At 44.3% G+C, this 27,742-nt stretch overlaps 1 protein-coding gene across 3 annotated transcripts; it reads right to left on the reverse strand.

Annotated features, from left to right (window-relative positions):
• Positions 1 to 27,742, reverse strand: CNMD (chondromodulin). 3 transcript variants are annotated; one of them, XM_044249837.1, is made up of 7 exons: positions 27,575 to 27,742; positions 27,000 to 27,140; positions 21,527 to 21,667; positions 14,669 to 14,782; positions 10,587 to 10,740; positions 6,644 to 6,810; positions 1 to 313 (listed from the first exon to the last, which is right to left on the reverse strand). In XM_044249837.1, the coding sequence occupies exons 1-7, from the start codon at positions 27,725 to 27,727 to the stop codon at positions 302 to 304; spliced, it is 882 nt and encodes a 293-aa protein (XP_044105772.1). In that variant the 5' UTR covers positions 27,728 to 27,742; the 3' UTR covers positions 1 to 301. The 3 variants fall into 3 exon arrangements, with proteins under 3 accessions (XP_044105772.1, XP_044105771.1, XP_044105770.1); XM_044249836.1 differs by lacking the exon at positions 1 to 313 and adding an exon at positions 2,527 to 3,069; XM_044249835.1 differs by lacking the exon at positions 1 to 313 and adding an exon at positions 2,527 to 3,072.

A 27,742-nucleotide genomic window follows, 5' to 3' on the forward strand; every position in this document is an offset into this window, starting at 1 on the left:
CTTTTCTCTTGTCATTTATTTGAGGTGGTGGTGGAAGGAGGTTTAGACATCATAAGGATGAAGTTTTGACAAGTTTTTAAAATTGCAGTGGACATATGTTGGCATATTTTGGTGAGATATGTTAATGTAACATAGAAAGAAACTACTGGAACCCATCATGACCATTCTTCATTTTCTTTGTGCATATGTAGCAGCAGCTATCACATCTAAGGCTATAGTAGTCCTTCCAGTCTGAGTCAAATGAGGACTTTGAATATTAACCTGTGATGTCCATAGGATTGGTTTACAACATTGCTGAAAATTAAATGAGTACCTGTAAAATAATAAAATATCACATATCATTTATATAATATATACATACACAGAGTATACACAGAGTTAAGATTCAGCACAGCAGGGGTGCCTGGGTGGCTCAGGCCCATGATCTCAGGGTGGTGGGATTGAGAGCTCCATGTCGGGCTCTCTGCTCAGCAGGGAGTCTGCTTCCCCCCTCTCTCTCTGCCTGCCTCTCTGCCTACTTGTGATCTCTCTCTCTCTGTCAATTAAATAAAATCTTAAAAAAAAAAAAGATTCAGCAGAGCAAACTGGGCTACATTTACAGCTTTTAGATTCGCCTGGTTAAAGGTAATTTGGGGATTAGTACCAGTTTGTGAAAAGTTTATATTCTGGTGTGTCTTCTTTTACCAAATGCTCTTCATTTGTATACTTCATTCTCCTCCTTCAAAGTAGGCCTTTCATTTTATTTGAGTCTGTCATTTCTACCCTTAGTCAACCTTGAATCTCCCCTCTGTCCTTAAAACATCAGTATTTTTTTCTATTAAGTTGACTTCCTTGGGTATTTTGTGATTTTTCATAACACAACATAACTCTATTATTATTCACTTCCCATATTTCTTCTGTTTAATTATGGTACTCTGAAGAGAAGAGAGTACCTTTCCAAGAGACAGCCTTCCTTCACAAGACATACTTTGCTCCTTACTAAGTCTGGCACCTGCTCCGTTCTCAAGGAAAGCTACCAAGGTTGGTCCGTCTAAAAATGGAGACCTTATCAGCTCCCTCTGTGCTAGCAAATTTTCTTCTATCTACATTTCTACCTTAATATGTTCTTCCTCAACCAGAATGCTTGTTTGCCTGATTATATCATGCATCTTCATACCTCTGACTTTACCGAACTCCTTCCTCTGCCTAGAATGCCCTTCCTCTGTCACCTTTACCCAGCTTACTCCCTACTCATCCTTGAAGACCTGGCAAAGGCATTCTCCTCCTCCAAGAAGCCCAGTGCTCCCATCCTTGCCAAGGCTTGCTTGTGACTGTGAGTCCTGATTATCTCTGTCTCTCCTGAGACCACAAGCTCTTGTGGGCTGGGATCACTGAGTCTTTGTGGTGTTTTTTGTTTTTTTTTTTTTTTTCCCCTTTCTGTTCTAGAATCAAGTACCTGTTGCTGTACAGTGAGGTTGGAGATGATAGGCAGAACCATTGACACACATTTGCTTAGTTAATAGAGTAACAACCGTTTTTAAAGACTAAACATGGAAAATTCCCATCTATGCCAAAAGTCGCCGCTGCCTGAGAACAGTGTGACCGTTGGACATATAATTCTGCATGTGTCTTTCCTTCATATCTTTTTCATGTAGAGACCCAACTTAACTGTATATTCCATTAAATGCAGACATCTGAATGATGATCTGATAACCAGGTTTAAGAAACTGTTAAGATTTTACCAACTTAAATTGGCAAACTAGACCTACAGTAATGCGGTTTATTTAGAATATGGCACTGTGAGTCATGATATCAAGACCTTTCTGTCATCCCTCTAAATCATTGTATTTAGAAAACTTTTCTTTTCCTTAAGAAAGTTCTCTGTCTCTCAAACTGAGATTCAAAACTGAAATGTCAAATATACGAAATACCTGCCCATTTACCTGATGTAATACTCCAGTTTCTAAAGACAGTCCTTGTTCCTAAGAGCCTTTCTGTCATTATAAATAAATAAGCCATTCCTCTCAGCCAGATCTGCCAGGCAGCACTGTCAGTCCTATCCCTATGAGAGTACATCACCAGCCTGACTTATACTATAAAGGTAGATACCACTCTGCTTCTTCATGGCCATTGACCACTGAACGGATTGAAAAGGGTGTGAAGACCTGGTTTTCAGAATGTTAGTGAAAGTCCTTATGCACAAGTCAGATTTATCTTCATTTTCCCTCTCTATCCTAATGCTCTTTTCCATGGGGTGATGCCTGACATAGGGCAGCCCCCTGTTAATCCCCTGCCTGCACAAGCTATAAATTACAGATTTCCTGTGAGCTCCACCTTGAAGTTGATACTGCTTGCTTTCAGGTAAATTCCATTATATGTCCTGTTTTACTCTTTTGTATATATTTTTATGTGGGAACTTTGGAGCACATTTGCAAGATTGGGAAGAACAATAAAGGTTAAGAACAATGGAGGAATTCTGTATAAATAGCAACCAAAAACAATTACTTCAGTGACTTGATTAAAATGAACTCAAGTGTACAACTGAGATCTTTGACGTTGTAAGTGATTTTTCATGTTTATTTCAAAGTAGCTTGGGAAGTTAGTGTTATTAAGTAGGCCTATTCGCAAAGCAAAGCAGATAAAAAATAGCAAGTAATAAAAAAATTGTTATGACATTTTAAACTACCCTTTCAGTACATTTGCACATTCTGGATAAAGTTTTGTAAAACAGTTGAGAGCTTCTGGAAAAGGTATCTTGAGTAACATTGCTCAAATTGAGTATGAAATACTTTGTGGTCCCTTCAGCATCACGATGCCTCATACTCTGGTTGTCTCTTGAGTTTTTAATGATACAAACCCCAGGTACATGAAGTGATTTCACACCATGCCCAGGATGCGGGCCACCCACCAGCTACATGGCATGACAACTCTGCAGGCCGAACGGCAACCTTGATAATTATACGGCCATGGGTAGTAGCCCCCCAGGGGCTCACAGATCTTCTGGCAATGAGTGTAGCTCCGTCTGCATTCTATACAGCAGATTCCTTCATGATCCAGTCTAGGGTCAAATGTCATGCCTTCCCCCTCCTGCTGCTGTGAAATAAAAGGCAATTATTTTTCCTTCATAATAAAAATTCTGTAGCATGCACATTATTCTAAAATAAGATCCTGAATGTTTCATTGGTATAAGAAATCAGCATAATTTTCTGTAAGAGGTTTTCAATCTTATTAGACCCTTATAATTCAGAATCCTTCTAAAATACCAAGGAACCTCCATCTGTCACTGGCAAGAAGGTTGTTTTTTGTTTTTAATATTACAAAGTTTCTCCATGCCTTTAATGAGCCAGGATTCCCACTCAGTAGTGACTCAGCTTGTTTTAAGTTAGCCAAACAAAAAGGAGACATTGGAAAGTAACATTTCTGTAACTACTGACTTTAAGTTAGTGGAACACTGATGCCATTTTGTACTGATGACTTCCAGGTCTCGGAAATTCATTGATCTAGGCAAATAGATTGCTGTTACAATTGCACTGGCTGAGAATGCTGGCATCATTTAGATTTCTGCCTTCATTTCAACCTTAAGGATTCTGTAACACTCAGGAAAAGGCACCATATAATGTCTAAAAATTCAAGACCTTAAACTTTATTTTCTAGTTTCTATGTGCCATTATTATTACCTAAATAAAATTATGGATGCAGTAAAAATCACCTACACAATCCCCATTTTCACTGCTGGAGATATCACAGAACTGGAAGGAATCTGACCTCTGCCAATCTGTGTATCTGGTTTTCCTTTTCATAGGTTCCCAGGGGTTTAGATTCTGAATTCTCTGTTACTGAGTTACATTGCCAAGAAGCCCTTAATGTGTATTCTTAATTCACTTGAAATCTCTCCTTGAGGGGCTCAAACCTGGGGAGATGCAGCACCAAATATAGATTAGGCTTGAGCAAAGTGAACCTTGGAATGCTATCGCCTTTTCTGGTACATCAACAAGTCTTACCGTTTGGTGGGGGGGGGGTGCTTTTTATTATGGGAATTTCAAACATACTGGAAAGGGGAAAAAACTGAACTGAACATCTATCTAGTTTTGACAGTTCCACTAACCTTTTGTCAAATTTGCTTAATCTTTTCTGAAGTATTTTATTTTATTTTATTAAGATTTTATTTATTTATTTGACAGAAATCACAAGTAGATGGAGAGGCAGGCAGAGAGAGAGGGAAGCAGGCTCCCTGCTGAGCAGAGAGCCCGATGCGGGGCTCAATCCCAGGACCCTGAGATCATGACCTGAGCCGAAGGCAGCGGCTTAACCCACTGAGCCACCCAGGTGCCCCTTTCTGAAGTATTTTAAATTTTGAAGTGACTTTCAAGAGAATTGAAGGTATTGTGACATTTCACACATACATACATTAGGGGGTGCCTCTAAAACAGTATTTGCCTACATAACTACAATGCCATTATCATACCTAACAAAATTGACAATTCCTTAACACCATCTAATAGAACTTATGTTCAGATTTAATCATCAAAATATTTCCCTTACTCTTAAACCATTTTTTTCTTTATTCTTCAGACTCTTTCCATTTTCCCCCTCTTTATCTCTCGAACTATGTTCATCTGGGACAGCAAAAAGAAAACCACCTCATTAATTGATTATAGCTGATTTTTCCAGGGTGGGAGAAGTCAAAAGTCAGTCGGTTGAGGCATTTCCTCATCTGAGGGTTCAACAAAGGTTTGTTAGGATTTGAGAGCTGGGAGGAAATCTTAGGTTATTACCCCAAGATCTCTCCTGAAAGGAACATGTGAAGGACTGAGCTCCTAGGGAGATGTTTCTTAAAGCTGAGCACAAAATAAAGGAAAAACTGATAAAGAATTGGAGTTTTTCAAGGAAAATGGATCACTCAAGTCTTGAAGCAAGACAGGCAAAGTCACATCCTGCCCCTGTGAAGGGGCTGATGCCCTCTCCCTTGAGCCAGATTTACCTAGCTCAGCTACCTGGAGATTAAACTCTATTAAATTTTCTGTTTGCCTATTCAGATATATTTCTCTCTTTTTACTATTTGAGTTTTAGGGAATGAAGTACTCTGGTGGTCCTGAATTTTCCAATAAGCTTGGGTCATTTTAAAAAATACGTTTGGTTCTAAATCTTTCTAAAATATGTTAGTCTAAAACTGGAAAATAAATTTGCAACACGTGAAACACTATAAAACGGAAGAGGGTACACAGGAAAAAATAGATGAATTGGCCTAAGAAAAGATGCTCAACCTTACACATAATTAAAAACCGCAAGATGAAACAATGAGAAGATAAAATTTTACATCCAAGAGACTGGTAAAGATTTTTTTTTTTGAAGTTTGATAATAAATGAGACCCGTTCATTACAGTTGAAGACATGAAGCTGGTATAATTCCTTGGGAAACAATTTAGCGTCCTCCATTAAATAATGTAAAATTACCATCTCCTCTGACTCAGTAGACCCATACATCTATATTTATGCTAAAAAAAAATTCCCACACATGTACAAGAGATATACATATATGACTAATAGTTAAGCTGAGCAAGGTGATCCTACTGTGTGCCAAGCACTGTCTAAGAGCTTTGCCTGCATTACCTCATTTACTCCTTCCCGTGACCGTGTGGGGCATATACAATGTTGTGTACTATTAATGGTATTTTCTAAGAGCAAAAGATAGGGTGATAATTTACGTGTCCACCAAAGTAAGACTAATTAAATTTCTGTACATCTATTCACACAATGGAATATGATGATGTGGCCATTAAAATGAATGAGGTATATGTATGTAGGAGACAGAGCAATCTCCAAAATACTGTGACTGGAAAGAAAGCAAGGTATAGAAGTTTGTATGCTCTATGGTGTTAAAAATGTGTTAGTGCGGTACACTCTTGTGCAAAGAAAACTGGGCTGTAGGGAAGGTGTCTGAGATGGAAGGGTAACGCATTTTTTACCCTTTTATAAACTTTTAAAAAATGCATGAATTATTTTTTCATTTAAAATACTAGTTACAAAAATTTGCTATTCTTTTGCTCCCTTATGGTAAATAAATTTTTTTGAAGATTTGAGAAGTCTTTAGCACGTTAGTGCCATCCTTATAAATAGCAGTGCCCAGCGTTTCAGTCTGAAGTGTTTTATCTGTGTGTATGAGTCTGTCCCCGACCTGGACTGAGAGCCCCTGAGGACAGAAGCTAACTCCTCTCTGCGTGCACAGGGCCTGGAAAAGAGCAGGTTCTCAGCAAATGTCTGCTGAATGGATGAATAAAGTGGATATAAAAGGGGGGGAAGAGAATATTTTCATTCCATGTACTGTCCCCAGGGCACATTCTTGGAAATATTTTTTGAATAATCAAATTCCTGATACGAATTTGTCTTCATGGATTTGCCTACAACTCAATAAAGGGGAGAGCACAGAAAAAACTTTGAATAAGGGTCACAACAGAACTGGATTTCGCACTAGAGAGACCATGCTTAAGTCCTTACCCTCATTTTATAAACTTTGTGACAAATTCATATGTGTTTTTTAAATAATTGAATAAAAATCCAAGTTGATTATTAAGTGCTCATTTGAAACCTCAAGTAGAAATAACCACCACTTCAATGTTCTGTTCAAGGGATATGTCTGAGCAGTCATGAAAACAGCAGTACGTACATGGTAAGGGTTGTCTGGGTTAAAGGGTTCTGAATCCTCTTGAACACTAGGTCTGGTTCCGTTACTTGGTCCTCCAGGGCCTGGGTTGCCCTGTGGTCTGCTGTGTGGTCTTCTTGTAGTAGTTGTAACAGTTTTTCTTACCAATTCTCTTCTTTCTCTCTGGATTTCTTAAAAAAAAAAAAAGTTTTTTGCTGTAAGTTAATTCATTTATTTGGATAACGGAGGAAGTATTATGTTTATCAAGGTAAAAGCATAAAGAGGTATCAAAACACATTCTTGTTTCATTATTGAAATTTGTATTGAGGAATTTTTAATAGTTTCAGAGTCTTAGGTTAATACTTAAAGATACAGATAACCAAGATTTGGTTTTATAGTCCTAACTGAGGGAGACACTGTGAGCTGACAAAAATCCATTCTCAATTCTGTTTCCTTACATGCTTCTACTAGAGGGACTGAGGAAGTAAAATACCACTTGTTTCCGCAGCCTCCCTTCCAATTAAGAGAGACCAGTTGGAACATTTCTGGCCAGTGAGATGTAAGCAGAATATGTTGGTGCAGTTTCTGAGAAAGCTTTTGATTTCTTGATAAAAGAGGACTGAAACAGCTTTCTCTGCTTGTCTTCTTGAACATAGATATATCTGGATTATGAGAGCCAATCTGTGACCAGAAGGGATAGGCGCAAGGGTGATAAACCAGTAGGCTGTGGGTAGCAAACAGTAAGCTAGGAAAGAGCCTTGGTGATCTCGCTGAGTAGCTGCTAATGTCAGAAACCGACCTCCAGACTTCTGACTAAACCCTGTATTTATTGAAACCACCAATGATCAGGTATTCTGTTACTTGCAGTCCTGAGCATTTTCTTTCGTTGTTGTTTTTTAGTAGGCTCCACACCCGACATGGGGCTTGAACTCAAAACCCTGAGATCAAAAGTCACATGTTTTACCAGCTGAGCCAATGAGGCACCCTAGCCCTGTGCATTCTGAGTAGACTGTATGTGTATGAAGCTTTATACTTTTTAGATTTGTTATCTTGGCTAATTTTTTTTTGAAATCCTGTAGGAGGATAGAAAAAGCAGATACTTTTATACATAAGGGCATCAAGACTCAGAAAGACCAAGACAGTTGGCCAAGATCACAGAATGGGTGACAGAAACGGGAGCCAAAGGTGAACTTCTCTGGCTCCCAGCCCAGTGCTCTAGTTCCTCACACCACCACAGGGGGCCTGTGGCATGACCCATGCCTGCCCAATAACGTGGGAAGTCGCACACAGCTTTGGCCTTGGTGTCTGAGTCTTTCTTCATCTGTAGAATGGAGGTAATGTATCCAGTTCACAGAGTAGTGATAAAGAATAGAGCTGTGTCTAAGGGTTTTAGCATAGCATTTGGCATATAAGTACTCAAATGTTAGGTGGTGATGACTACATAATGCTGTGTTAGTTCTGAGAACTTAGATGGGCTTTACGGCCACGTGAGCTTCCACAGATAGCTTCTAGGTTTCTGAGTTCATGGTTGGAGAAGCATCATGGAGCCCTGGATTCAAATCTCAGCGCTGTTTTTAACTAACTGAATGATTTCAGGCAGGTTACTAAATCTCCGTGAATCTTGGTTTCTTCATCTATAAAATGGGGATATTTGTAATTAGCTGGACAGTTGTAGGCAAAGAATGACTGAGGATAAAGCCTTGAGCTGTAGCACAGTGGCTGGCAGCTGGCCCCCAGCCAGTGCTCAGCCTTCCCCCTGACCGTGTCCAGCCGCCACTGTCTCTGAAAACACAGCCGTGTGACACTAATGACCTGCCTGCTTAAGGATCCAAGACAGGTGTTGCTGGACCTTGGAGTTGGGGAGCTTTTAATAGAATTAGGTGTTAGGGACCAGGCATCCTCAGATCGGGTCTCATTTCCTCGATTTTATTGTTAAATGTGACTGCATTTATGAAAGACTGGGAAAAAAATATCCTCCGTCTTTAATGTGTGTAATATTTCGCCCTCTAGCGACCCCAACAGTTATTTACCCCATTTAGGTGGTTTCCACTTTTCTGGTGTTGGACTTAACATGTAGTTCTGGGGTGGGTGTCGTGAGGACTGAATGCTTTGGGCGGTGAGGGGCCAGGCTACATCTCGGAAGTACAGAGCTTGCTTTGCCGAAGGGTGAAGGTTCTCATCCCATCAGTCACACTAACTCTGTAGTCACATCCCCACCCCCCAATACGCTGCTCTGTTATTTTTCCATAGCACTGCATAGGCTGCCATATGATTTTCTTATTTTAATTTAGTGTTTGTTTACTGTCTCCCCTTGCTACAGCATGAACTCCCTGAGGGCAGGGATTCTTGTCTGCTCTGCACCAATGCATCCCAACTACCACGGAGCTAGTAAATGGCACAGAGTAAGCCTTCAGAAAAGTGTGTGCGGAGTAAATGAATGAGCTCCTGGGTAAGAGGCTTCTCCTCAAACAGAAAGTGATTAGAGCTCTACATGGTAGCAGAGTCAGAGGCTTTCGTCCTTGACTGGACAAGGGACAGGCATTGGAGTAGTTCTTGGGAGGTGGAAAGCAAGCCGTGTTGCATGTGGGGGCAGGTGAGGAATCAAAAGCCAGCACTTGGCAAAAGACCAGAGGATTGTGAGTTGCATCGCCCACCGGAGCAAAAGCAGGGACAGCAAAAGTGACTCAGTTTGGCCGCCCTCTCCAGTCCCTCCAGTGGTGACAGCCACTGCTCATGCCATTCCTGACAGTCTGCATGTGGCCTCAGGATCCGTCTCAACTCACTCTTCCAGGAAGCCACTGCTAATGGCTTATAAACTGGATCCTGTTGGCTTTGCCTGGGCCAGAAAGTAACCATCTTATCCAAGCTTTGGGACATAATGAGACTTGTGACCTGTAGGAATAAATTAGGGGTGACAGAATCAGAAGCCTGGACTCTCTAAGCCTAGTGAGGGTTTTTTGTTTGTCTGTCTGTTTTTTGCTTTTTGTTTTTTTTAATTGGGGTAAAATATAAAATTTACTATTTTAAACATTTTTAATGTTGAGGGGTGCTACGTGCGTTCCCATTGCTGTGCAACTGTCTATCTCCATAAGTTCTTTCATCTTGTGAAACTGTAACTGTTCCCTTTCAGTAATCACTGCCCCTTGTCCCTTTTAAACTTGGTGGTTTTAGTGCCTGTATTTTATTATCATGCTGCTCTCTTCTGTATCCCATAAAATATTTCAGAAGACAGAGTATATCTCAGCTGTGCCGGGAGAAAGGCCTTTCTTCTACTCTTGAGCCACAGCTCCAAAGTAGGCCTTTGGGGTGGGGTGGGGGGCAGTGGGGCGACTGGTGGTGAAGAGTGAAAGGACCCCTGGGTACAGAGAAATTCACGACAGAGTTGGCCCTCAGGGCTCACCCGGCCTTCACCACCCACAGAGAGCTCGAAGGTGTGTTCCAAGCTAGCTCTGAACCCGAGGGGCCCTTCATTACTTTTCAAGGGACTTGGAAGCCGATGCTCGAGCCTTGAACTTAAAGAATCTCAGACTATACCCACAGCAGCTTTTGGCTGTCCCATAATTCTAGGTTTGAACATAATAAAGATTCAGCAGTATGACGGCCTCTTAGTCCCTTGATTCTCTGCCATAGGAATAAAAAAATGTAAAATTGGAAAGCGCAAACAACTTAGATTAAGGGGCAGAGCAGAAAAGGGGGGGTGTCATAAATAAAAATGGCAGATAATGCCGTGGTATTCTGTCTCCGTGATCCACTTCCTGTTAACCCTGCTGCTCAGTCCCTTCCTTGAAACATTCATGGCTGTCACCTTCCTTCTCTTTGATCTTTCTTGCCAATTACTGAGACACCGTGGCACGGCACGCATCCTGATGTATCTTCCTTGTTACAGGCTCAGGCCTGTGGAAGGCTCACAGGAAACTCACCCAAACAGGGAAATTCCCAGCAGCATTAAGAGAATTTAAAATGTTACCTTTTGGATATGTTGGCTTAAGCCAGAAAATAGGAAGGTCGCCACAGAGTTCTAAGACCTTAGAACTCAAGAAGCTGTTGTCCTTCACAGGCTGGTCTACAGCCACCCAGATAAGAGAATTTTCTTCATATTTAACTGGCATGATCTTGCCTTCCTGCAAGTAAGTAAAAATGAAATGCATTGAACAAAGAGGACAATGAAGCATGCTATGTATTTAGAGTCACGTGCTGGTAGATTATTTCACCTAATAAAAACTTAATGAGAACTGCATGTGTGTGTGGGATAGCGGGAAGTTGTGTATGTGTATGGGGTATGTAGGGTGTGGGGGTATGTACATGTAGGGGGTATGTGTGGGGTTGGGTGTGTGTGTGTGTGTGTGTTGTCTGTAGTATGTGTGGGCATTTGTGTATGTGGGGGGATATGTAGGATTGTGTGGTGGATTTGGAGGTATGTAAGTGTAGAGGGTGTGTGTGGGGTTGTGGGGTGTGTATGTGGTGTGTGTAAGGTGGGATGTGTGTGTGGTGTGTGGAGATTTGGGGTATGTGGTGTGGAGTGTGTGTGTGGTATATATGGGGCGGCATGTAGGGTGCGTGGGATGGGTGTGGGGGTGTGTATGTGTAGGGGGTATGTGTGGGGTGGTGTGTGTATGTGGTATGTGTGTGATGAGTGGGGATTTGGGATGTGTGGTGTATATGGGGGATATGTAGGGTGGCTGTAGGGGGTATGTGTGAGGTTGTGAGGTATATATGTGTTATGTATGTGGTGTGTAGGGGGGTCGGGGTGTAGTGTGGTATGTGTCTTGTCTTTGTAACTCTCTGCACAATATTGTCTTTGCCTATCTTGTCGCCCTGACTTTGGATAACTGAAATGTGTGAATACTGAGTGTCCTGAGTGGAAGTGAAAATTACTTGATACCAACTTTGAGACTTAGGTTAATCTGATGTTTTTGATCAAAGATTTTTTGAGGAAAAGCAATTGAATAGTCTCTGAAATCCTATAAAGGACAGAGGAGCCCTTCATTTGAAGTGAAAATCCTTTGGGGTTTTGTTCTGCAGCTTCTGAACAACAATGGAAAAAAGCAAGTGATTGGTTCTTTAATGTCTTCAGTTCAAAGTATTATTTAACATAAACCATTTCTACATTTCCCAGCTATAACAAAACACATTTCAGGTGTCCCTCGCATCAACCACACCACTGAGATTTCAAAGCTAAACCCTGGATTTTCTTCTACAGCGAGATGCTGAGAACCGTCTGATAACCCAGAAGACAAATTTATTTTGCCAGGTTGTTCCTTTCATGTATTTATTAGTTTGCAATAGGTTGGAGAAATTAAAATGTTTTCTCCCTATTTTTAGCTAAAAGCAGCACTTCATTTATACCTTCTCCCCCAGGCTTATGGCTGCATTAAAACAACTTAAAGTTATTGGAGGAGGCTAACACTCAGGTAATCCACTTATTCACACCTTAAATTAAATGGCTCCATCCAGGAAATGAATGCTCTTTGGGTATAGCAGCATTTTAAAGTTATACAAAACTGATGAAAAATTTATAAGACCAAGTGGTGCATAAATCTACCCCATCATAAGCTAAAGCGTGCAGGGAAAGCGTGGGGTGCTCAGACCTAGGCATCTTACAAGCTGGCGATGTGCAATCAGCTTGCAGCACATAGTCCCAGCTGCCCACCCCGCCTCACCTCTCCCTGCCCCTGCCACACAGCCCTGCTTTTGTGTGAGGCAGCAGTGTCCCCGCCCCCAGGAGAGACGCTGTCTGCTCCCTTGCTCAGATCCTCCAGTGGCTAGGGCTGCCCATGTGACCAGTTCTAAACCCCCGCAGTTCACACTGAAGTATGCTGGGGGGCTGAGAAGCCTTCTGTTCCTGATGAAAGGGAAGTCACGGTTGGCACTGCTCAACCTCTTCCTGACTTCCTTCCTTGATGTGTGGTTGATGGCTGGAGCTGGGGAGGAAAGCCCAAAAACATCAGCAATGCTGGCCCCCTCCTAACATAGTCTACTATGGAGAAAAACAAGTCTTTTTGTGTTTCAGTCACTCTGAGTGTAGTTTTCTGCTACTGACAGCTGGACATATTCCCAATTCACACAAACATGTTGCCTGAATCTGGCTTTGTCCACCAGAGGACCCACCAAGCACAATAGAAACAACACAGGAAAAATAATTCGCTTCTATGGTCTAAAGAAAAGAATCAAATGCAGACAAAGCTTGAAAATACTAAACTGTTCATCACCGTGAATTATTTCTATATTCAAATAATTATTTTGAATTGCTATTTGAAATAGTGAAAAACAGAAGATGGCTGAAGTATTCAAGAACAAAAGACTTAAATTATAACCATTTGATGACATATGATATATCCATTATAATCTACATTTTAGAACTAAAGATAGTAAGAACGCAGAGCAATATAACTTTTTTAATCATGAAGAGTATCACACACACCCACACACACACGAAAATAATTCACCAAAACATTAATATTAGTATTAACATGAACATCTGTGGATTAAGCAATTGTGGGTGATTTTCTTTTCTATTCTTTCATGTATGTCCCAAATTTTCTGTAATGACCAAGTATTGTTTTTAAAAAATCAAAAAAACGGGGCACCTGGGTGGCTCGGTCGGTTAAGCGTCTGCCTTCAGCTCAGGTCATGATCCCGGTGTCCTGGGATTGAGCCGCACATAGGGCTCCCTCCTCAACCCAGAGCCTGCTGCTTCTCCCTCTCTCTCTGCCCCTCCCCTGCTTGTGCTCTTCCTTTCTCTCAAAGAAATAAATGAAATCCTTAAAAAATAAAAATCAACAAACAAACAAACAAACAAAAAGTACTTGTTTTTATAAAGCCCCAGAAATGTACTGCAAATTTAGGATTAGATCTTGGTCGGCTGTGGCTGGAGAGCTGGCCCTTTCGGAAGCCAGGAGAGGAGAACTGCTTCTACGGCTGATTACAGAGAACATGTAAAGGATTCTGTGTTACAGAAACGGAGTGCTAGGACTGTTAACAAAATGGTAATGTGATAAGAGAAGCTCAAGGCTCAGAACAAAGGAGGTCTGGGTGTCATTTTTATAGTATGTCCTATTACGGCCAGCTTTAAAAACTCACGGTTTGTTGTAGCTTTTGTTTTGTTTTGAGACACCTGCTGCTGCTCCTAAGACAGCAAACAATTAGGCAGTTTCCAGGCACCTCTGCTTACTCTTATTTTTCTTCCTTTGCCTTAAGGGAGCTGATGCTGGCTTTACCTCCCTCTCAGGGATACAGGGAGGACCAAAGCTGATCATAATGGAATTAGTAATTTATAGCAGCAGCTGTGTAGTCATTATCCAGTAGGTTCTAAGGCCCTGGGGACAGGAGGCAGGCCCTTAGTTTGTAGGTGACAAAACTGAGGTTCAAAGAATTGAAGCCACATCCATAGTGTCAGAGCTGGGATTTGAACCCATATTTTTCGATTTTTGATTTTCTCCCCACCATACCCTGCCACAACTTAAGTAGAGGACGATGACGTGTGTGACCACGTTGTAAGCCCTACAGCATCGAATAAATGTAAGGTAGTAGATGTGTCTTTAGAATTCTGTGCAATTCTTAAAGTAAATTTTTATAAAATCAAGCTCAAAGGCAAGTTGTTAATAATAAATGGAAGAATTATGCTTTTTAAATCTCACAAGTCTGACCCATAGGAAAGGAATTAATACATGTTAAGGAGCTTCATTGGGATGAACTCAAACCAAGGAGAAGAAACTGTAGGGGGAACCAGCTCGGCTCAGAATAGGCGCAATGGTTTAATCAACCCCCCACCCCCCCGCAAAGTTGCCTGGTGCCGAGGGAAGGGAAATGCCTGTCGCTGTTTTCCAGCACAGGCGTGGTGATCGGCTGCTGGAGATTTCCAGGAGGAATTCCCACACTGAGTGGAACTGAGGCTAGAAAGCTCCCAAGGCCCCTTTCATGAAGATTCTATAATGAGAAGTCCTTTACATTGTTTTCATCACTAATCACTTCCCTCCCCAACATTAGGCAAACAAGGGCCATGTGAAGACCAAGCCCCTTTGTCTGTCAAAGCATGCCACCGGTACCCACCAGCTCAGAAGCGATGCTCTGTTTGGTCACGATGCCCACCTCAGGAATGCGAGCCTTCACCTGTGCTTTGATGTAGCACTTTTCTCCTCCAGCAAAACGGATGCCGGTGATGCCCTAGGAAAGAAAAGTTTGTCCATCCTGCTAGGCATTCATTCGTTCATTCAATGTATTTAACCGCGAGATGGGCCCTGTTCCAGGAACCGGGTATAGAGATGAACAGAAAGGACTCCCAGGTGTGACGGGCTCCTCCTCCTCTGCCTTCCACAAGCCTTCCTTCCCCCGAATCTGGCGCTTAGAACTCCATGCCACTCCTTATCAAGGTTCTGTCCCAACTCAGTTATAAGCCTCTTGACATTAGTATCTGAATCTTTTTCTTTTTGGTGATCCCACAAATGTTCTCCAAAGATGTGCACCCAATTCATTAATTCCAGGAATTCAGATTTTGCTAAGTCACGGAGGCAGGGAAATAGCAAAGCTCCCTATATCACCAGGAGCTGACCTTTGTTCCCAGACCTTACAGGAGGACTTGGATGCTTTGTTTCTGTCCCCTGTGAGACACAAGCAGTGTCTCCTGCTTGTCACGCTAGGGACCAGCCTCCAGGGCCACATCAGCCGCAGGACTCCAGGCTTGGCTCACAGCTCAGGCCCGAATCTACAGCAGGTGCACAAAGCCTGACAGCACGTTCTGTCCCAAGGGTGTTTACTTCCACCCTGGTGGAGAACCTGTGGCTTTCATGATGAGTGAGTGGCCAAAAACAGAGGTAAACGCCTCCATATTTTATGCCCTAACAACAGACACCCACAGAAATCCAAACATCTCAATTTGTTAATCTTCTGTTCAGTTGAGACGAACGTCAAGAAGATTTAGGACTTGTTTCAGCATCAATGCTGCAGGGGGTGGGGGGAAAGAAAAGTACTCAGAAATCTCTCGGGGTTTTGACTCAGGACTCAGCCCTCTTCCACGAAGAATAGAGGGCATTGACGGCCAGTTCTCCTGTATGTATTCTGAGAGCCAGCAGCCCTACGGCTGAGGGGCGATGTGCCGGAGCACAGAGAAAGAAAGGCTCCTTGCTCCTAAAGCCCCTCATGCTCTGCCTTGTGGCCTCATGGGCCCTGGTCACATATGTGACACATGAGTCCTAGCATCACCTCTCACCCAGAGAGAGGGGGTAGCAATATCCTTGCCCTCTCTCCAGGAGGAGGGACTCCCTGCACCAAAACCACCTGGAGAGATATGAAAACCGTCGATGCCTGGGGCTCTCCACAGAGATTCCCACATAACTGGCCTGGGCCAGGGCCCATCAGCAAGCTCCAAGCTTCCAAGCTCCCCACATGGTTAGAAGGTATAGCCAGGGTGACAGAGCACCAGTTCAGGGAGAAAAGAACTTACTCCGGATAACAAAGTTGCTAAATGACTGAAATAGCCTGCTCTACACGGAATGTTTTTGTCCCCTCCCCCAGATTCCTATGTTGAAACCTCCCCGCAGTGGGATGGATTTGGAGGGAGGGCCGTTGGGAGGTGATGGTGTCCTCAAGGCAGCACCCTCGAGAATGGGATCAGTGCCCTCCTGAAAGGGACCCCGGAGAACTCCCTCACGCCTTCTGCCCTGTGAGGACACAATGAGAAGATGGTCCAACTACGAACCAGCAAGCAGGCCCCCAAGAGATGCTCACCTGCTGGTGTGTCTTAATCTCGCACTGCCCAGCCTCCTGAGCTGTGAGCGATTTCTGGTGTTCAGAAATCCCCCAGGCTCCGGGAGTTTGTTACAGCAGCTTGAAAAGACTAAGACACAGTCTTCGAATCCAAGTTTCTTCTGTACCAGCGGCTCACAAATTGCCCCTGGCATCAAATTCACCCGGAAGACCGGATCAATAAAAACCACGTTGGGCCCCACCCCCGGAGTTTCTCACGTGGTAGGTCTGAATGGGGGCCACGCACCCCTCTTCAGTGCTGCTGCCACTGGTGGCCCGGGGAACACCTTTGAGAACCACTGCTCCCTGCTCTCTCCTTGAAGGCCTGCTGCTCTTATTCTGCATGTGAATCTAGGGCTCACCGTTTGAAAAACAGAAGGTGGTGGCTGGGGGTGGGGGGCGTGACTGCCGTTTTCATTTGATATGTTCCCTCCACCTGCAACCCCCACATTCTCTGAAGGTAAGTTGCAAGGGAGGAAACACCATATCGCCACGACCATATCCCCAAAGGACGGGGCTGAGTCTATTGAAAGATTCTCAGCCCCAAATGTGAATCTAGTATTGAGCTAGTTCTGACAGTCTACACGCTGCAAAGAGAACTGAAACCCCACAGGGATGGGTCCTGTGGGAAGGAATTCACACATATTAACCAACTTGTCTGGCTACAAATCCATATCAAGCAGCCAGATATATTAAGAGATTAAACAGAGGGAATGGGAAAGCACAGGAAAGCCAAGCAAACCCCTGTTTCTGCAAACAAACAAGGCCTTAGAAGCTGGTGCTAATGAAGAAATTTGGTAGCAAAGTTGATGAGTGCAGAGTCCAATGCTCTAGCATTTTTTTTTAAATAAGAGTCAGCGATCTCATTTTAGCTGCCCGTTTTTTTTCTGTCTAGAGGATCTAATGGAATTCTGCAGGCTAAACTAGAAGTTTCCAAGAAGGGGTCCTTCCCCCAAGAGGGCACTTTAGAAATCTTACAGGGAGTTTTTGGTTGTCACAATGACGGGGTGGTGGGGGGCTCTCCTGGCCTCCTGTGGGCAGGGTCCAGGGGGGCCGGATCCCACAGAGCCCAGGGAAGTCCTGCAGTACCGAGTGCCCTGGGGCCTGGCTGGAAAACCTGGTTGAAGGATCTGTGCCTAGAATCTAAAATGCTTTTACATATCGATACAACATGACTTCCGGCACAGTCTCAATGCATGAGGACATTCTAAGGAATGCAGTTACCGTGAAAACGGACAGAAAATGGTGGTTTGTTCACTATTTGAGAAAATAACCTGGTATTTAATTTGCCAACACACACTTAAGTCAGTCCGTAGTTTCGGCTGTGGCACTGCGAGGGATACCCACCTCTTGGAGCAAGCGCATGACGTCATGATGTTTCTAAATGCATCAGGCTGAGCGTTTGCACACGGAAGTCCCAGTTATAGTATGAATTGCTTTTGTCTTATGTTTCTTTGATGTTATAGTTGGGGCCATATTGATTTTTGTAAACCTTTTTTTTTTTTTTTTAGTATAGCTGACAATGTTCCCTTAGTGTCAGGCGTGTAAGATAGTGATTCAACAAGTCTTCATGTGGTGTTGTTCACGAGTGTAGCTGCCATCTGTCACCGTACAACCTATTACATGCACAATATATTCCCTGTGGGGGGCCTTTCGCCTCTGTGACGTATTCATTTCATAACTGGAAGTCGGTATCGCCCTTTCTCCTTCACCCATTTTGCCTATCCCCTCATCCCTGTCCCCTTTGGCAACCATCAGTTTGTTCTTTGTATTTATAGGTCTGATTCTGCTTTTTGGGTTTTTGTTGTTGTTGTTATCTGTTTACTCATTTGTTTTTTAGATTCTACATGTAAGTGGAATCATACAGTATTTATCTTTCTTTGACTTATTTCACTTAGCATCAATCTGTCTAGGTCCATCTACCTTGCTGCAAATAGCAATAGATCATCTTTTTCATGGCTGAGTAGTATTCCACTACACACACACACACACACACACACACCCCATATCTTCTTTATTCATCTATCGATGGACACTTGGATTGCTTCCATATCTTGGCTATTGTAAAAAAATGTTGCAATAAACATAGGGGTGTATATATCTTTTTGAATTAATGTTTTCATATTCTTTAGGTAAATACCTAGTACTATAATTATTGCACCAAATGGTATTTTCATTTTTAATTTTTTGATGAAAGGTTATATTGATTTTTTAAATCACTAACCTACCTACCTACCAGGTAGGTTATGCTATTTTTTTTTTTCCTTTCCTTCGGCTTTTTAAATTCAAATGTTCATATATACACAGAGTTAAAAGAATTGGGGAGTGAACACTTTTATATACCCACTAGCTGTTTCTATCTTAATTTCTAACCAGGGTTTACATTATATAAATGAGTCATTAGGCCAGAAAGGGTTGGCTTAAGCCCACAGCATTTACACTTCTGAGGGTAAAATGTTTTAGAATGTAACTCATACACTCTGAACAAACCCCTCTTTGTATTCCTTGAGGGTACTGACAAAGACCCTCCTTGACTCACCTCAAGTCAGTCTCCTCTGAGTCCTCCTTTTGACCAGGCCCCAACTGTGGGCTCTGCCTTGGTCAGTTTATTCCAGTTTGAGCGAGAATCCAGCTGACTTGGCCTAGATCTGACCACCCTTGATACATGATCACCCTCGCTTGCCTTTAGCAACAATCCTGTTGGTTCAGTTTAGTAAAGAACTACTCCATAGCTTAGTAAATTTCTATCCACCAATACCCCTACCCTCCTCCTTGGTTATAAATGCTCACATTTCCTTATCATATTCAGAATTCAGAGTTGAACACAATCTCTCTCTCCTCTACTGTAAAACCCCACTGTAGTAGCTTCCTTTGAATAGGCCTGCCTTCTCCTTTTTAACAAGTGGCCTGGGTAATTTTTTCTTTCACAGTATACAGCCTAGCGCCCTTTGTGCAGGGCTATTCTCTTTGGCAAGGGCTTTTTCCCCTAATGGCTCTACTAAAACCTAGGTGGGGTCTTAGCTTAGCAGGGGAGACTGTTCACTGTTCACAATTTGGAGCCTTTCCTAATTTGGCTCTACCCCTCTACTCCCCTTCCGCACCTTCCACCACACTGGGCTCCTTAGAACTCAAGAGTGGGCCTGTGCATTTGTATTCAGGACTCCTCTCTGGATCTGGAAAGCCCTGCCCCTACTTCTTTGTTGGTGGAAATCCTCATCATTCTTCAAAACCTGATGCAGCTGTCATCACCTCTGTAAAACCTCAGCTCCAAGTTGCCAACAGCTGTCCCCCAACCCCTCACCCCCCACCACTGGTATGTTCCATTCTGTTCACAGCTCTGTCATAGCACATTTCCCAGGTGGGCCTGAAGTCACTTCTGTGTGGCATGTCTGCCTCCTGGCCTAGACTGCAAAGTCCTTGAGGGAGGGACCGAGTGTCAGAGCATCCCTCGTGCTTAGCACTGTCCTTTGCATACAGTAGGCCTCGATAAACACCTTTTCAATCTGATGGATGGTTTAAAATATAGGAGAAAGTAATAGTGCATGTGCCAAAGTGTCTGATTCATGTGTTTTCAAAAGTCCAGGCTTGTTTAAACCCCTAACAGGTTCCATCCATCAAAAAAATGTCCTACTCACCAGTTCTGACTTAGAGAAATGTGGAAGCTATCAAAGAGAATTGATCAGTTTATAAAATATTTGTGGTCCTGTTGGCCTACGAGAACAAAACACAATCAATACCATTATTAGAACCAAAGGATTATAAAACAGAAATATAGGTTTGGGATTAAAATATTTTAAAAGTGTATTCCTGATTCATGCACGTTTGAGAGACATAGATCTTTTCTTATTCATCTGTGTAGCTCCCTTTGCGTATCTTGATCTTGTGACACATCGTAGGTATTCAGTTCTGTTCTGGATTAAATGATGTGTGTGGGGGGGCTACATTTTGTCATCTTTCATTGGGCAGTACAAAGAAAAAATGCTTTTACCTTGTCCTGGGTCTAGCAGTAAAACCCTTTAATACATCCAGAGAAATTATCTTTGTGTACTGACCAGAACCATTCACAAAGCTCTGACTAAATGGTCACATCCAGGGCTGCAAAGCCCACCCCTCCCCCCAACCCCCAGCCAGAGCCGACTCTGAACATAGCCAGTCCTTGTCACAGCAAGGAATACCTAACATCACCCATCCCCCGGGCTCCAAGGTTAGCATCTGTTTGGTATTCAAAGGGACTTGCGAAATGCCTTTTGGCAACAGCAAGGGGAGTTCTTTCATTCAAATGAAAAGCATCTCTAGTTTGTCTCATCAATTGGAGCAAGGCGGGTCGATGAGATGTTCGTAGGCCAATAAACTATCAGAAGAGACATTATTTTCAAGTGCCTTTTTTCATTATCAAGTCTCACCTACTCCATCTACAGATTTAACAGGAGAACACAAACAGTGATGCCTTTTCCTCATCTTTGAACATGAAGAGAATAAAATATTTACGTGGACCAAGAGGAGAGAGGGCCCCGAGGGCAGCTGTGTTGAGGTCCTACGCTGAAGCACGGTCACAGAGCTTGATGTCTCAAATTGCCTGTAAATTAAACTTATGAAAACAAACGTGTTTGCCCCTTTCAAAGGAGACTTGAATGTTTTATCTGTAATTGGCCATGGTCAGAAAACATAGGATTATGGCAGGGGAATTTCTCCATGCTAATTTTCTGGATTAAATGGGAAATCTGAAGAACGGAGAGCAGTACGTAAGTAGATCCCACCAGTTGTTGATGAAATCGCCAGGTCATTACAATTTCCCTCCTCTCCGCAGGCTCCCATTTCAGACCTCGGAACATTCTGGGGGTGCTCTGAGCATTTTATACACTGTGAAAGCTGCTCGGAAAGAAATAGCTCTTTCGAGTCCTTCTGCCAAGACTTTTATAGAGTTCCAAGTACCTGTTCTTTTCAGTGCCAAGGTGTTGTTTTTTTCATTTAGAAAATATAAAGGACAAAGAGTGGTCCTTTCTCAGAGAGAATATGCTGCCTAATGTATGTGAATTAGTGGCGCCATGACTGCCATAAAGAACAGTTACCCTTTGGTTGTGTGTGAGAGATGTTGCTTCTGCCTGGATTAGGAGAGCCTTGCAGGCTTGCCTGGTTAAACTCTCTAAATGCATGAAATATACTTACATTCTGGAAATCATTAACTTCAATTGCTTCTTCAGCTCCACTTCCCATTTTAAAGGTCTCCAGGTTGTTCCCAGTATCTATTTCCATTGACCCATCTTGTAATTTCCCATTGATACTCATGGTATAATGGACGTTGTAAATCTGGAAGGGAACACAGGAGTCAGTGACGCTTCCTTTTTAGAGCAATTCAGGGCTTATCTTCAGACCTGAAGTATAGGAGGTGGCTTTCACAACTGTTAGAGATATACCGAATCATCATTAATATATTTACATATAAGGGCTTCATCTGTACACCCGATCACTTAATACAATGATTTCTTTAAAAATGCCTTAAAACCGAAAGCTCTGGTAGTCTCGGATACTTATTCAAATAGCGAAGTGATCTGCGATCCTGGCTGCGCCCTACAGGTGTCTGGGTAGAAGCTCCAGCTACCGCGCATGCGTGTCCTGCCTGGACGAGTCGAATCAGACCCTGTGGGGATGGGGCTTGGATGTAGATCTTTCTTTTCCTAGATCAGTTCTACTTCGCAAAGTTGAGAGCCGTGGATGGATAAATGGTTAACTGGGCTGTTAACTGAACAAGCCTGCAGGGGCACCTCAGTTGAAAGATTTTTACAACATCCTCTGGTATAGAGTGAGGAGTACAGGCAGGGCTGGGACATGCCGGATGTAGAGCAGCGCTTGTGGAGATCAAGGTCAATGTGCACATCTGTTTCAGCTCAAAGTGGGAGTTAGTCATTTTAATGACTATGGGACAGGCATATGGTGTTGTAGGGCATATTGTTAGGAGACGTGTGGGGGCAGAAGGGAGGGAGACTTGGCATGGGAGAAGAGCAACGGTCCACGAATCAGAAAAACGAGGGGCTGCACCACTTATCCCTGGGTCTTGGGAGGTGCCTTGGGTGTAAAATGAAGAAGCTGGGCCATATAGATGGTGTTCATTTCTGTCCTTCAAACTTGGAGGCTTCACAGAGGTGGCCCAGAGGCGACGGTGGCAGACGAGATGGGACTGTGACGGTCGTCCTTTCTCTCCCGTCGACCTACAATTTAGCAGAGCAGCTCTGCTTGCTATCTGTGTTATGTGTTGGATTTCTGAGTAAAATCTTAAGAAAAATAACTCCATGGGGACGCCTGGGTGGCTCAGTTGCTTGGATGACTGCCTTCGGCTCAGGTCATGATCCCGGAGTCCGCGGATCGAGTCCCGCATCAGGCTCCCAGCTCCACGGGGAGTGTGCTTCTCTCTCTGACTTTCTCCTCGCTCATGTTCTCTCTCACTGTCTCTCTTTCAAATAAATAAATAAAATCTTTAAAAAAATAACTCCATGAAATATTTTTTTAGTTTACAACTAAATTAGATCACCCAAAGGGCTTAGTTCAGGCATCGTGTAAGTACGCTAACAAAATAACACTCCCATTGCTCCTGCTCAGTGTGTGGCTACCCTGCTTGAACTCTCTCTCTGTATTGTGGGGTAATAGGTGGGTCTTACCTTCCCTCTCTTCCCTCATCTTCCCTCTTTCTTTTTCTAACTTAGAAGCAAATGTATGTGTGCGTATCTCTATATATCTTATGTAACATAGAAGATAAAATCTTTAGAGAGGAAGGATCAAGAACTGATAAGAGACACTTGCTACTTAGTGTCAGGTCAGTAGGTCAGAACTGCAAATAGCTGAGATTCAATTCAAGTCTGATTTTCTCCCTCATTATGAAGAAAGACTGCTACATGGACAGACCCTGGAAGAAGTATCTGTTATTACCAGATCATTACTTGTAGAAAACTCATTATCACGAGACCCACAGAGCACAGTTTTATTTTACCAGCAGAGATGTAGAAATGGCTTTGCAAAGCAGTCCCCTTCTGGCAACGGCCTTTATTCCGCAGCACAGAAAATCCTGGCACACAATTTCAGCCGACCGTCTCTCTAGTGCCCTTCCTTCTGCCCTGCACTGGGATCCCTGCGATATGCTGTCCCCAACGCTTGCCCGATCACAAGAACCACTTCCAGTGGTTTTGATTTACCAGAATTTGGAGCAGAGCCCACCAGTCTGTTTGCCTCTGCATCTCAGGGGGTCCTCGTGATCAGCCCAGTTTGGGAAACCTGTTTTCTTTGGCTGAGCCAGTGCTTTCTGCAGGTAAGCTTTAGAAAGCGGGCTCTGTTCTGTCCCTGGGCTCTCTGGGCAGCCACCACTCACACGGGCTAAGCATGACCGTCAGAGGGAGTATGGCAGACCACATGTGTGTGAGTTCTTGCTGCAACAAGCGTCCCTCACTTGTACAATAAGAGGCTCTGTGTGTGTGTGTGTGTGTGTGTTTGAGAAAACATTGCACATAAGCTTTTACTCATAAGACAATGCAAAATTTCACAAATGAACCATTTCCAAGTTCTCAGCAGGTCTTAAGGAGACAAAATTAGAATACTAGAAGAGTGATTTGTGGTCCTAATTTTCCTTTCCCCCACTCCCACCCCCTTTGCCCGGAAAGAAGCTCCCTGACCAGGCAGAGGACCTGCATCTTTTGTAACATAGCTCAGCCGATCCTACAGAAGGAGCGCACTGTGCTGGAGGGGGAGGGCGGGGGTGGGGGCGCCTTGTGGGAGGCCTGTGCCCTGGTGAAGTGAATGGTGGGAGAGTCCACAGTCCAAAGCTCTTTCCAAAGTCCTGGGCCCTGAGCTCAGGAGGCTGGGCTGGTGGAGCAGTGGTCACATCGTCTGCTGAGCCCACAGAGCTGTTGGCACCTCAGGAGATTCTCTGAATACAAGGGAGTTTATTATTTGCCCAAATTCTGCTCCATACAGTGCTTTTTGCAGCCAGGAATATTTGCTAATGAGTTTATAATGAAGCCTGGGTTCTATAAGATTCATGACATCATGTTTGGGACACTCTCTAGAAACATCAGTCTGAGAATAAAGGTCTCAAGCACTGATCTCATCCCCTCCTCCCACAGAGCAGGGTTGCTGGCTCTCTCTTCTTGGTGGGACTTTCCTCATATTTCAATGCCTGTTCCATGTACAGTCACTTGGTTGAGACATGGCCTCAATATTTGAGCTCAGGCACTTGTCCCCCAATTGTGAGCACTCTCATGCTTCCTAGTCCCGCAGCTGACTTCCCATAAACCTGTCCTGAGGGGATTTGCCCATATGAAAGGGAGAGGAGGGGAATGACAGCTGGTTCTCCTCTATAAACTAATATAGAGGGGCGCCTGGGTGGCTCAGTGGGTTAAAGCCTCTGCCTTCGGCTTGGGTCATGATCCCGGCGTCCTGGGATCAAGCCCCTCTTCGAACCCCTCTTTGAGCCCCTCTTTGGGCTCTCTGCTGAGCGGTAGCCTGCTTCCTCCTTTCTCTCTGCCTGTCTCTCTGCCTACTTGTGATCTCTGTCTGTCAAATAAATAAATAAAATCTTAAAAAAAAAAAAAAAACTAATATAGAAAAGCAGAGCGTGGATCCTTCCTGAAGACTGGGGAAGTCCATTTAGTGGTGGGTGTCTTTTGTCTGATGGAGACTTACCTCTTTGGATTTATGTTTTGTTTGGGCTGTTTATACTCGTCTTCAGGGAAAGCACACCGGAGCACGTGCTCCGCGGAGAGGGTGCCAAATGGACCCGATTTCATGTTTCGTGATTTGCTTTTCAGACTTAAGTAATCTAGAGCAGCACCAAATATTTTGGGAGTAAAACAAAACAAAACAAAACATGATTTTCTGCATTCTTCTGCCTGTACAGGAAATAGAAATAACTTTGATTGTTGGCAATAAAATGTGATTCACTATTCCTCTGTAGTCTTAGAATTTAATACCGCTCTCTTGAACCAGACTCTTGTGGTGAAGTATGAGATGAAAGACGGAGCCTCACTTAGGACGATCATTCAGTCTCTCTTTTTAGAAGCTTGTCAGTTAGTTGTATTTGCCTTGAATAATTAAATGCCAAATAGTATTCATTTGAATTTACAGCATGTCTAAAATCCCTACCGCCCCCCCAAAAAAGCAAAGCTATTTTTATCTCCAAATGACCTATACCACTGAGGCTTTGTCATCTAAAAGATAGCATTTACAGTGGAATACCATACAATTTCCCAAGGGATGACTATCTCAACCCTGCTATTAAAGGAGATGGAGATCTTGAAATCGTTCTCCTGTTCGGATTTGCTGCTTTCAAACATGAGAATCTGGCCTAACTTCTATATTTAAAATACAAATACATTAAGGCACTTTTCAAATATACACAAAATACTGTGCAGTTCTGATCTTACAAATCGATGCTCGTAAATTTGATATAGTCTCTCAAACAGACTCAGTGCTAAATGGCATGATTATCTACAGTAGGCATTTGAGTTAAAAATACAAATTATGCAGTGACTGCAGAAGATGTGATGTGTAAAATGGTTGAATTGCTTTCAGCACCATTTTCTCTAAGTACTGGAATTCGTTCATGCTTTGAATTTCATGGTGGGAGAGAGGGGTGGGGTGACAAACAGCAGTCACAGATCCTCGGAGGGTAGTGATTAAGAAAAAGCCCTTTGTGTGCATCCTGGAGATGGAATTCTTTTCCATTAGTGGAAATAAGCTTATACCAGGCCTGGCAATGGTCATCAAGATAAAATGCCCCCCCCCCGCCCCTTTAGAGAGGTGAACAAAATTCAGAGTACTTTGAGAACACCCTGGAATTCTGCCCAGTCATGTTAGAAGCGCTTTGTATATGCTTTGAGAGCCAATGGAGCTTTAAAATAAATAGTTACATTCAAAGAAAGTAGGACAGCAGTTAGTGAAACATTTACCCTTAAATCACACGTGACTAGGCCAGAATTGATTTTTAAAGAGATTTGCCACCTTTAACGAAGTTAGCCCATTTCTTTTCCTCAGCGCAAGAGAGAAGGGCGCATTCATGGACAGGTCACATGCAGTGAAAGAAAGAAAGAAAAACTCTTGAAAGGTCAAGTTCATCCCTGCAGACTATTCTGACTATTCCCCAGGCCCATCTTTGTTCTAGGCTCTTAAATTCGTAGCCTTTCTCGTCTGGGAAGGGCCTTGGAGATGATTTAGCTCCATTTCTTCCCCAAGGTCGAGGCCAGACAGGTGAGGGGCCTCACCGACAGTCTCAGGGCCGCTGGCGGCAAGCGTCAGGCTGAGATCCGCGGGAAAAGGCCTTCCTTCATCTGTCCCCTGCGTTTTCCCGCTACTCTATGTTTTAATATTCTCCCTTAAAACTCCGACTTGCTTCTCAACGAAGTTGCCGAGAGCGGAAAGCAGCTGGTGGAATTGGATGGAGAAGGGAGAGGGTGCCCCGGGGGACCTAGAGAAAAGCGGGGGTAGGGGCGAGAGGGCCCACGGGCAGCGGCGGGCGACCCCCCGCGGCCCAGCGCTCTGGCTCCACCTGGTGGGGGGGGACATGCGGGTGACAGTGAGGACGCCGATGCCCCGCGCGCCTCCCCGCCCCGCGCACCCAGACTCGGGTCCGCACCCCGCGCGCCGCCTCTGGACTTACGTGATTGTCGCTCCCCTTCCAGAAGTAGAAGGCCCCGATGGCCCCGAAGAGCAGCAGCACCGCCCCCGAAATGAGGACCACAGCTCCGACCTTGAGCAGCCGCGCGGGGCTGGAGGGCTTCACGGTCACCGTGGCGTATGCCTGCGGGCCGGGGCCGGGGAGGTCGGGGAGGGGGGACCGGTCACGTCGGCGCCGCCCGCACCCCCACACCCCGCACCTCCCGTGGAGGTGGGAAACGGCGCGTCCCCTTTCGCCGCGCTCCGTCCCGAAGGTCCCTTGTACTCAGGCGTGGATGTGCGATCAGCAAACTTTTGCCCGAGGAGGGCCAGGGCCCCGCGGCTGTGCACGCTCCGCCCGCCACAGGACGCCCGCTCCTGCGTCCGGTCCCACCCTCCCTTTCACGGCCGTCTGGGGACCCGAGAAGCCTGCACACGCGGGGGTTTGGGCACCAGCCTCCCAGATTCGGGGGCGCGAATCCCTGACTCCGGGCAGTAGATTCGGACCCCCGCGCAAAAGCCGGGCCCTGCGTGTCCACTGTCCCGGCAGTGGGACTGGAAATCCCGAGCCCTACTCACCGGGGGACTGCAAAACTCGACGTCCTCAGGCCCCACCAGGGCGATGGGAACTTTGTCGGAGTTTTCTGTCATGGCTTTGGCCGGAGGAGCGAGACCCTGGCAGCCTCCGCGCGCGCCCTGGGCTCTGTCCCGCTGCCCCGACGTGCCGGGCATTTCAACGCGGCGCAC

Source organism: Neovison vison, chromosome 5, assembly GCF_020171115.1.
Source record: "Neovison vison isolate M4711 chromosome 5, ASM_NN_V1, whole genome shotgun sequence".
In the NCBI taxonomy this organism is placed as follows: Eukaryota; Metazoa; Chordata; class Mammalia; order Carnivora; family Mustelidae; genus Neogale; species Neogale vison.